Genomic DNA, 12,121 nt, shown 5'->3' on the forward strand with positions numbered 1-12,121 from the left:
ATGCAAATACAGAGGAAAGCACACGGCGATCCAATAAAACCCAAGTAAACAAATGTTGTCTATTTAAAGAATCTCAAACAACTTTGAGATATTTTTAAATTCATTGTATTAAGAGACTTCATACAGTTCAACACAAGTCTAGTTTTTAAAGCAACCCTCTGTGGTGAATGAAAGCTGATTTCTCCTCTGCTTAGACACACTGTCAGGAGTCCACCATTTATACATGTCCACACAAAGACAAAACCAGCGGGACGCATGGAGCCTTTTCTCTGCAAGCCACAATAATGACTAATAGTGCTTATACATGTGAGGTTTTATTACACACAAATGAGTGTTGGCTTGACTTGCTTTAGTCACAAATGACTCTATTATTGGAGATGTTTAACACATAAGGTCACCTGGAATTCCTTCAGGCAGACTCTCTATGAATTCACACATAACTTGTCCTCGCATTTTCTATGAGAAACACAGAAACACATGGAAGCTTACCGTAATGTGATACTGTCTCCAGATTTCTGGGCAAGCCTGTTGAGAACAGAAAAAAAGACAATGAGAAAACCCAATATTTACATGAAACAAGATGAGAAGAAGTGGAGATTAAATAAGATCTAGAAATAATAATAAGAGAAGAGAAAAAGACAAAGGAAATGCAATATGGAAAAGGAAACAAATTAACAGGAAAATAAAGAAACTGAAAAGGACAACAGTAGGATAAGAGAGAGGTGCAGTGTTGACAGCTCAAGCCGCTTCAACAGAAACTGAGCGAGGGTGCTTAGTGCATTTGCCCTGTGAGCTTCCTACATCTCTCTAAAAAATTGAAAGTGCTGAGGGCACAGCAGCTGGACTCATTTATACTGCTGGCTTTTCATTGAACCCCACCTGAGAGCCAGGCAGAGGCTTCAGCACCCCTTCTAGGGTTTACCCTGCTGAGTGTATTGAAGGAAACATTTAAAATCGCTAAGAATCTGCTTTTCTTTCCCTCACTCGCTGTGACAAGATGATACAGCGGTGAAGCTACTAAAAACATTTCCATACTGCCAAATACCAAAGCTGTTGTTTTGAACCTCCAGACTTGTTTTCTTATTATTATGAATTAAAGTCACTGCCCTTACAGTGTTGTTTTTGACAAAAGTGGAGCTTTGGCAAAGAGACTACATTTTTAGAAATCCAAATATAAAAGGTGCTTTGATAGTGGGAAAATAAAGTTTTTTTTGAACACTAAGGAACATCAGACAAATACTGAAGCCAATTCGAAGCAAGTTCATATTTTCACATCCAAATTAGCTTAGAGGCAAATTAATAGAGGCACTAATAGAACATGTTATCAGGGGGATTAGTGTTACAAGTGTTACAAAACCGACAAACATGGAAAAAAAGGTTTTATAATAGTTCAAAGCAATCAAATAATGGTAAGAGTGAAACCATATAAGAAAAAAAATCATGCAATAATTTTGAGACTGAACATTTGTTCAGACTTAATCCTGTCATGTTCATACCCTAAACATGTAACAAATATGTAAAGATGAAGAACTGAGGTCATTCATTATGAAGATGTATGTTACAGTGAGCCAGAAACTGTGAAGTAAATGGACTGATATTTGTTAACTCTCAGAGTTCATTAATGAACAGTTTTTGAGACTGCTGTAATTATAGATTATAAGCATAATTAAAAGTCATGTTGTGCTGGTGGCTGAAGAACTGTTTGTTCAGCTAACCACTAAGATCAACTAGGGTCTGCATTCTGTATTTACTGCTTACTCTAGACTTATAATCAATTAGAGGTCTTGGAGGGATGATGGCCACTGTGATTGTTATCATGTGATGTGAGAACTTACTGAGCCTAGATATTCAGCAAAACTTCTTACTTTGACTAATAGAATGCAGCAGAATATCTTGAAGCAACACTGTTTAACTGCGCCCAAAACCTAAATGTGTTTGTTTGTCACGTTATGCATGAATGGGGCCAATTTCGTTTCAATTAAAACTATGCCAAAATTATATTAAAACTGTTTCCAAATCACAAGACAACAAAAGATGAAGAAACTCAACTAGCTTTCACGGTGAGGGAATGTGTTCCTGTGTTTATAAACACCACTGAACAGAATCTTATCTTTTTAAAAAAAGAAAAAAAAAAAAAAAAAAAACAACGCTCATTGCGTGAGATGCTGAAAAAAAACAAAAAAAACAAAACAATGCAAGACCAGTGGTCAAAGAAAAAAATAGTTTACTGCACTAAATGATCCTGACATTGATCCTGACATTTTTCCGACCTTTGTTTTAGGAAGATGAATCTTTTCTTTTTTCATCTCTTCTGCACTTTCTAAAAGTAACATTTTGACTTGTTTCTCTTCCTCCCCCATTTCTGTGTCTCTCGGTGGGGTTGTTGTTGGGGGTGACGAGTGGAGCGTGTGTCTCACTCACAGCCTGTGAAGCGTCTGCCTTAATGAGAGAAAGAATGGCCCAGGAGATAGACACACACACGCACACACACGCACAAACAAACAAGCAACACACAACTCACTCCAAACCCAACACACACACAGAGACACATCTCAGCTCCATGGTCCACACACACGCAGCACCACTCACGTCAAAGAAGTGTCCGGTCATGTCACAGCGGTGGCAGCGTTTGTGCCAGTAAGCTCTCTCCAGACAGTTGTCACTGGTGTGGCCGGGCAGCGAGCAGTTAGAACAGTAACGGTTCGGACAGTTCCTCCGAAAGTGTCCCTGAAGCCCACATAATGAGCAGCATGGCATCTTCTGCTCATAAACACACACACACACACACACACAGTCACAGTAAGGACAACTATGACACTATAAAGTTGGCATATGACATTGTCTTACAGCATTAAATCCAGAAAACTATTTTTAGGTTAGGTTTGTATAATATATATAATATAATGTATAATAATGTATAATGTATAATAATGTATAATATATCAATATATCAATATACAATAGTCAATAGTCACAATGAGGACAACTATGACATTATAAATTTGGCATATGACATTTTCTTCAAAGCATTAAAATGAGAAAATGTTATTTTTAGGTTACATTTCTTTTTTTTAATTCTTAACCAAGAATTATAAATTCTAAAGTTTCTTGTATCATGATTACAAAGATTTGTAATAATAATAATAATAATAGCAATAAAACAAATAAACTAGTTGTCCCAGTTTTTACTGCTATTTTGTGAAAATAAAGAATATATAATTTAACAAAGTTCAAAACAGATTAAATAAAATAGGAGTATCAAAAGAACAAAATAATCCTCAGAACTAAAAGACCACTTTACAAACTTACAATTCGTTATAGTTTATACCTGGGTAACTTAACCTAAATCATTTTTTGTTGTATTAAGGAAGTAAACAAAAATATTGTGGTAACAGCATATATCATGATATTCTTAAAGATATTATACTTCAAATATACAAATCGAATGTATACATGTTGTATAAAATTATAATTTCTTTCTTAACATGTTACTGAACCCAAAATTTTGAATGGTAGAAGTCACAAATAACCATGAAGTATTTTATAATTTTAATAATCCAGTGAATTCAAGTGATATATTTAACCATTCAACCCTTATCGTACACAAAATCTTTGATCCAAAATGTATTGTTAACATTTTTTATTTGAATCCAATTGTCTTAAATTCTGTTTTGATCATTCATTGGCTAAATTGTCTAGTTGACAGTTTTTCTGGACTGATGTGTACCATAGGTGTCAGCAGTTCATGGAGTGGAAATAAGGGTATTTTGATCTTTGCTGTGGGGCAGGTGACTATAGTGAAGATAAAGTGACGGGTGGATAATGATGTACCTTTGGTGCAGGGCAGTTTTTGGAGAGATGGCCGGACTTTTTGCAGTTGTGACACGTGATGGATTTTTCATTGTAGTAACGGTTTGAAACACGCCTCGGGCCAAACCTTTTATTAGAGATCTGAGCCTACACACACACACACAGAAACATATATGTAATCACCTCCTATGGAAGTAGTCCATAAAAATATAAATTATTTTCTGTTTAATAAATACAATTCCAGTATTATTAATTTCAGATTTGACAAAAAAAATACAACATTACCTCTTTATCCTTTACTGATACAGCCCAGAACAGTTCATTCTCTTCATCATTTGCATGTTCTACAACAAAAAAAAAGATCAGTACATGAGAAAAACAAACTGAAACCATCAACATGAAATTAGATAAAACTTCAATAAGAGATTATGTGTGTGTATGTGTGTGTGTGTGTGTGTGTGCGTGTGTGTGTGTGTGTGTGTGTGTGTGTGTGTGTAGGATACAAGAGGCCCACTCCCCTAATTTGACCTTTCTTTTTTTTTTTTAGCTCATTCTCAAGAGACAGAGAGACAGTTACTACAGCAATACACAGCTGCACATCAACACACACTGCATTAAAATACACCACACACACATACATACATACATACATACAAAACACTGAAAAAAAAAAAAAAATGAAATTACAGAAAACATCTTGCAGGGAACTGACCAGAGCTGACCAAGGTCATCAACCATCACTGACGCTAGTTTAGTGTATCATATTGTACTTGCACTGAAAAATCATACTAATTCATGAAACACAGTTAGAAGTCATACTTTAACACGCACACAACTACAGATATCCACACTTACAGGCGAAATAATTACAATATTTGTTATGAAAACAAACCATATACATTCATTCATTAATGTGTTTGCTTTTTTAAATCTACACACCCAACACATCGCAACAATGCCCCCCAAGCATCCCCGAGGACCCCCAGTACAATAAACAGGAAACATTTCCTTTAATCCTGATGCCCCCCTTCTTTCTCTCTCTCACAGACACACACACACACACACCTCCATGTCTCTATGTGGGGGAAATGCCTCGTCAGTCATGGGCCAGCAATCACACAAAGCCAGAGAAAGGAGGACCTCACTATGGTAATCCTGCCAGGCCTATTCACAATGACACACACACACACACACACCAAAGATACTATAATGTACTTCTCATATGAATATTAGGAATATTTTCATAAATCCACTCAGTTTTCACATCAAATCCCCCTCAAACACTTAGATAGAACAGTATGCGGAGTTTTCCAATTGGCATCCACAGACAATATACACCATCACCAGAGGGGGCGCTAGAGAGTAAGCCACATTCGACATCACAAAAAACCTTTCGCTTTCCATACAGCGAGATGGAGGGATGAAAAGTAGAGCAAGGGAGGGGGGCTGACAGCGGAATAGCGACAGATGCTACTTGTGAGTCTCATAGGTATGCTAATTAACATAGAACCAACAAATAAAAATAAGAGGTATGCGCGCAGGGTGCAACTTCATCAGTGTGTGCGTTTTAATGAATTCCAGCTGACTAATAGTCTGAGAGAGAAGAAAGCTGGCGTGCGCCCGGCCACCAGCATTGGGTCCATGGAGAACAAAACGGATGTGTAGGAGAAACTAATTAACCATGAACACAAGCTCCCATTAGAGAGAAAGAGACTGAGACACTATTCTGACTTTAAGAGGACTCTGTGTGTAGGGAACAGGCCATGTGAAGGCGTATCTCAAAAAACAAACTGTCTGGGACTCTGAGTGTTTCCTCTCACAGCTGAATCACAGTCCTGAACTAAACTGCTACTAAAACATGTCAATGGGATCCTCTTTGGAAAATGCATTTAGCCAGTTCTGAAGTGACAAAGAATATCACAGTCAATATACAGGACCATTCAGAATGTTTTGTTTTTGAAAGTAGAATCTTATTGCTCACCGAGGCTGTTTCCTATTTTAATACACTCATGTGTTAGCTAAGCCGAATTTTGACCAGCCTTTACTTCAGTCTTCAGTGTCACACGATCCTTCAAAAATCATTTTAATATGCTGATTTGGTGCTCAAGGAACACCTGATGTCATTATCAATGTACAAAATAGTTACTGCTTGATATTCGTTGGAAACTGTGATGCATTTGCTTTCAGAATTCTTTGACAAACAGAAAGTTCAAAAGACCGGCTTTAATTTGAGATAGAAAATATTAGAAATCTTTTATATCATTATAAATGTCTTTAATGTGAATGTTAATGTCAAATTTAGTACAATTTTTAATATTGATTAAAAACATTTATGTAGAAACTAAGAATTATGATTCATCATAAATAATTTAAATTAAGTTGTTAAAAACAAAGTAAGGTTGTAGGTTTAAACCCACGATCCAAAGCCAATTGGTGCTGTCAGTCACGTCCTTTGGTTGTAGTGCCACATGGCATTTTGGTTAAGATGATTGGCCCGAAACAGATCTGACCACTCATGAGCAACAAATTATGGCAAATATGGCATATTTAAAATTGCATACTAGTATGGGGTCAAGCAGCAGCCAATCAAGAGCCCTTGGGCCAGTTTTACTAATAGTAACTAAACTGTCTTTTAGTGTCAAAATGGCACTGTCAGGTTATACTACAGACGTGCAGTGACGAATTAGTGCTGAAAAGCCGAGGACACCATTATTTTAAAACCTGACTTTATTCAATATGCATTTGTAGAAGTTTCTCTTTCAGGTGCAAAATTTATGGGAGGAGAGTATTCAAATGAATCACGCAACGAGATTTACTAACGTTTGGAATTATATGGACTTGTTCAGACTGGTCTATTAAATACCAATTTTGTAGGCTCACTCAGCCAGACTTCTGACTACTGGCTTAAAATTCAGTCAGCTTTGTTGTTTACAGCTTGCTGTTTGTGCACGGACGTTTGTCAAGGAATTTGAGGCTACTACAACTGAGCAAGGTATTTGTAATGAGACATATTTCCAAATTAAGCAGAATATTCAACAAGGGAAGAAAAGGTTGAGCAGGATCTTACTGATTCATTGGAATTGACTGGATAATGAAAAGGGAGCTTTCAATAGCATAGCAAACCTAGATATGACTGTTGAATTGCAATCAATGGTGAAAACACTACACCCGAAAACTGACACTGAAGATCATGCTCAGCCTCAAGAGCTTCTACGAGTATATGAATGACTTTTCAAATTTCTTGGTTATCCACTGTTATATTACTATTAAGTTCAACCCAATTTTAGAGAGGCTAAATCATTTACAACAGCTTAAAATGCTTAACAGCTATGTAGCTATTTATATTATTTTTCCTGCTCATGTGGCCTAGGTGACTTCAGCTGAAGTGCTAAGTCATTTTAGAGGTAGAGAATAATATTACATATTGATACAACACTGAACAACAGTAATAAAATACATTTTGCTTTTCTTTGAAACAATGTGCACTCATCTAGGAAGTGCATTATAGGAGTAGTTGACCAAAACATTTTATTTGTGTAATTAATTACATGCATTATGATGCATTTAGCAGACACTTTTATCCAAAGTGGTTTACAGTGCATTCAGGCTATGTGTGTTCCCTGGGAATTTAACTCACAATGTTTTGCACTGCTAATGCAATAAACTACCACTGAGCCACAGGAACATGTTCCCATCATCACCATCATGTTGTTCTCATGTTGCATCTTCGAAAAAAACACAAAATTCCCTCAACAATGTCATGCTCCAAAAAGTTAATAAAGGCATTGTAAATGTAATCGATGTGAACACACAACCTAGCAAGCAGGTTTGAACTTCAAATATGTTTCCCATATTTGAAGTGCTCCATGGGTGCATTCATCATTGTTTATATGTGAATGAAAGCCTAAATTAAAACTGTTCATCATACAAAGCTTGTGTCTCTTCAGACTCTAATTAAACCAGTCAAATCATATGGTCTTCTTGAATCACAAAAGTTTGGGGTCAATGGACTTTCAATTGAGGGGCAGGCATCTCTCAAGTTTCAATAAAAATATCTTCAACTGTGTTTCAGGGATTATTAAAAGCATTATGGCTTTGGAAGTACACAAGAGTGAGTATATTATGACATTATGACATTTTTGGATAAACTAATCCTTAAAAAGTAAGCAATTGGGGTAATTTGTTGGCATCGACAGCACATGACATCCCATACCAACCAGTGACACACGCATCCATCTTGATCACCCTTTCCTCACACTCGTCTCCCTTAACAACCTCCCTCAAGTGTAACCATTCAGCCTCCTCTAGCAGGGGGAACATGGGACTGAACCCTAAAAAAGCTGATCAAAGCCACAAGCAGGCCCCGCCGTTAACCAGTTTTGCGGGTCCTTTGTGCGGTGCTGTTGACTTCTGCCACTGGGCTGCCGGAGGGGACAAAGAGAGCGGAAGAGAGGCCAGCAGTCAGATTAACACAGCCATACATAACAATGGAGCCCGAGTGTGTGCGACCCCGTGTACCTTTGTGTGTGAGGGTGTACGTTTAGCAGAGGGAGAGAGGGACAGGAGAAGATGCTCATGTTTAGTCCCATTTTTGTTTCTTATTGCAGGACTCAACAATATAGATAGCCTGATGACCAAGGGCCAATATAAATGTTTTGGCACAACTCACTGAACCCTCATTTGACCTATTTGGCTAACATATAATTGCTATTCAAAAGTTGCTTTTCTGAAATAAATACTCTTATTCAGCAAGGATGCATTAAACTGATCAAACCGAATAGCAAAATAATTAAACAATTATAAGATATGCAATACATTTTTGTCTTTATGCATTCATTCACATCTTTTAGAGCTATTTAAAGTGTCTCTATTGTGAATTTTTGAAAATTATTTTTCATGCAGTGTGTGATAGCTGTATTTGAATGTAAATAGTATGCAAAAATTGTTGCTGTGATGTTCTGTTGAGCATTGCAAAATATGTGTGTGTTGTGTATACACTCAATGCAGCTGTTGGTCACCGGCTAACTCACATTATAGTTCTGCTAATCAGCTGCCGGCCCACTATTGTCTAGAAATGTGTTGATTAATATAGAATGTCTGTCATTCTTATTGCCTGGAGTCATGATAAAAAGATGGAGCAATATGTTGGTTTACAGACTGCAATGATATATATATATATATCTGTGTTCCAATGTCAGTGTTCAGCATATACTGTAGCATTATTGTTTGGGTCTTTGCTATATTCCGTTTCTGACAAACTGGGTCACCAGACCAATCAGAGCAGAGTAACCTTGCGTAAAGAAGGGGTTTGGAAAGATGAATCACTGAAACAATTGTCATTGAGAGATCAGCTAAATTTAAAAGCTATTACAAAAAATTTACATATATATTTTTTTACCTTTACATGTAAACCTGTTGTACCCAAAACCAAACATTTTAAATAACATAACAGGTGCACTTTAACTATGATTAGAACTAAAATTATTTAAAAAAATAAATAAATAAATAAAAAAAACATTTTGTGGTAGAACCAAAATCTGAACTAAAAACTTCTTGTTTAGCAATTAATTGTCCAACTGATTTTTCAAGATGTAGATAAGAAATAGAGATTATTTTGAAATAAAAGGACATGGTTGTAAATAAACTTATACAAAAACGGCACTGGTGAAATAAACAGCCAGATGCAATGCAACAACCACGTACACGACTGGCTCAGGTGCTTTTGAGGAACAACTAATCATTTGATTCACAAAGGTTTAAAAGTGAATGATATTCAGAGATTGCTTAAGGCACTGAGTCATGTTCGCAAGTAGATCTGAATGCACCACTTTATATCCAGTGTTTTCTATATTAACCATCATAGAACCTACCACAGCATTATTTTAATTACTTTTTTTGGCCACTCTGGTTTAATCCATTTTGGATCAACCCACCTTCAAATAGCATGCAAAATGAACTATGGCTGGTTGCTTTCTCTTCCTGTCTAAGTGGGCGTTTCTTGGCCTGAATAAACTGCAATGTGGACCAGACTCTTCGCCATTTAGTCAAAGGTCTAGCTATGTGAGACTAGCAATACAGAGAAGGCTAAATGCCCCACAGAAGGGCAGACATGGGGGGTCAGCATCCCTCACAGACCCCCTGACAAATACTTGACATGGACCACAGAGCAAATGCATTACGTCCCTATTCACCCTGCCTGGACCAGACCTTAATCCAATCAAACAGTGATCAAACACACACACACACAGCGTTCACGCCTGCTTTCTCTCCTCCTGGCCTCCATTCTCCTGTTCCTCCACTTCCTTCATCAGCTAAATAATCTCCTCGCTCATTCTCATTTCCTGTCAGAATCCATCCCTCCAAACTGCTTTCATACCTTCTGTGCAACCCTTTCACTGGCTTCATTATTTTTATGGCCTTTTTGCCATTTTTATGGAAATGATAGTAGAGAGAAAACAGGAAATGAAAGGCGAGAATGGGAATAAGAAATGTTGCGAGCTAGATTCAAACACTTATTTCACACACGAGCACCGTGGCACCATCTGCTAAGCCACAACTCTGTCCTCTCTGTTCCTTTATGCCATTCTATATTCTTAAATCTTCGAATCAGTGTTTGTAGCAGAAATGCCAGATTTACATCCACACGGGCAATTAAACTCTGGTTGACGAAGGAGACGGAAGGCAGAATTCAAATGAGCGGTGCAGTGAAATGCATCATGGTCCATGAACAGACCACAGTGAGTTAGGTGAGCAGTGGTGAATGTGAGTGTGAAAACCAAACGGTGTGTAACAACGGCACACTTCAAAGACAAAACACACACACAAGGGTACCTCACTACAAGAGACTGGAGATACGCGTGCTTACAAACATACTCGCTAGCGTTTCACACTCGACTAAATTCAAGCATCCAGTTGGACCACAAACAGAACATGTTGGAAGAGAAGAGCAGGACATGAAATCAAGCAGAAAGAGACAGACATGTTGAGACAGAGATGAAATGAGAGAGATGGAGAGAGAGATCTCCCTCTCGGTCAATACATCATGTACAGGTCGATTATGGATTACAGTGGCACATTTCATTTCATGCTCAGTCTTCATGTTTGCAGCACTGCTGTGGAGCATTGCAACATGGATTACACTGATATCTCTATTGGACACATACATTCAACTTTAGCACCAAAAACCACCTTTGGAGCATAACACAGACACGCACAAAGTTTCCGTTACTACCATGATATAGTTTTTAAAATAAAGTTCATCCAAATCTGAATTCTGTCATTAGTTATTCACACTCATGTCATTTCAGACTTGTATGCCTCAATTTGACAAGAGAAACATAAAAGCAGAATTTACTAAATGATCACTACACAATACTCAATTCAACCAAAATAATTTGGTTGAATTGAAAATTGTGCTTTAAAGTGGAAAAGGTTTTTTCAGATAATTAAATCGTTCTTCTCAATAAGAAAATCAATGTTCATTGAAAGGTTCTTTGGGGAAACCAAAATATTTCATTTATGGCATTGCTTCAAAAACCTTGAAACCTTTATTTTAAGTGTATGAAAATAAAAGTGCACAATATTGCAAATCTTCTGAGGGCATATAATAGTTTGACGTGACAAAAACGCCAACATTTAAATGGTTACTCACAAATGACGACCTGGAGTATGATGGCATGTAGTATGTAATAAGTAAGTACAGTATACATGATCATTTTCTGATCCCTCTTTTAATAAATAAAATAAAGATCTTGCGGATTTTGAGAAGAAGTGTATAATTTGGGGACAAAATTTGGTAAATCAAGAAATTTTTAACATTTATTGTAAAAAAACATTATCAACAACAAAACCGTTTAAAGATTTGAGTTAGATGGTAGAAATACTAATTGGCTTTATATGACAATGGAGAATAAAACATAAAAAAAAGTCAGGTAACCGATTGTCAATGAAGATTAAGTACATTAAGCATTCCCTCCAAGTCTGCCAAACACTTTGACCATCAGTTTAAATTACACCCACTCTGCAGGTACAACACGATAGTGAGGCGTGTGGCTAAAGCGGTGCCCCATACCCAATATTCGGCATGGCACACGATACGTGCTGCCACACTCCTGGCATTCCTGACTCCCAGTTTAAAGGGGGAGGTGGGGCAGGTGGCCAAACCTGTCTGTCAATGTACCGTTGCCTCTTGCAACCCAGAGGGGGCCCAATTACTGCCCAGCGGGGCGCGGTATGGCAACAGCACGGCAACCACACGCCAACCATACGCTCCAATCAGAGTGGCAGACGGGTAAGTGACAGGAGATAAGGG

The 12,121-nt window shown here is 37.4% G+C and overlaps 1 protein-coding gene across 1 annotated transcript in view; it reads right to left on the minus strand.

Moving 5' to 3' along the window:
* Nucleotides 1-12,121, minus strand: part of zcchc7 (zinc finger, CCHC domain containing 7) — a 49,464-nt gene that overhangs the window by 13,201 nt on the left and 24,142 nt on the right. The window contains exons 3-6 of the mRNA XM_052546443.1: nucleotides 4,096-4,154; nucleotides 3,832-3,957; nucleotides 2,590-2,760; nucleotides 490-525 (exon numbers count right to left, since the gene is read on the minus strand). Coding sequence (XP_052402403.1) covers nucleotides 490-525; nucleotides 2,590-2,760; nucleotides 3,832-3,957; nucleotides 4,096-4,154 — 392 coding nt within the window. The remainder of the gene's footprint in view (nucleotides 1-489; nucleotides 526-2,589; nucleotides 2,761-3,831; nucleotides 3,958-4,095; nucleotides 4,155-12,121) is intronic.

Source organism: Carassius gibelio, chromosome B1 (genome assembly GCF_023724105.1).
Source record: "Carassius gibelio isolate Cgi1373 ecotype wild population from Czech Republic chromosome B1, carGib1.2-hapl.c, whole genome shotgun sequence".
Taxonomy (NCBI): Eukaryota; Metazoa; Chordata; class Actinopteri; order Cypriniformes; family Cyprinidae; genus Carassius; species Carassius gibelio.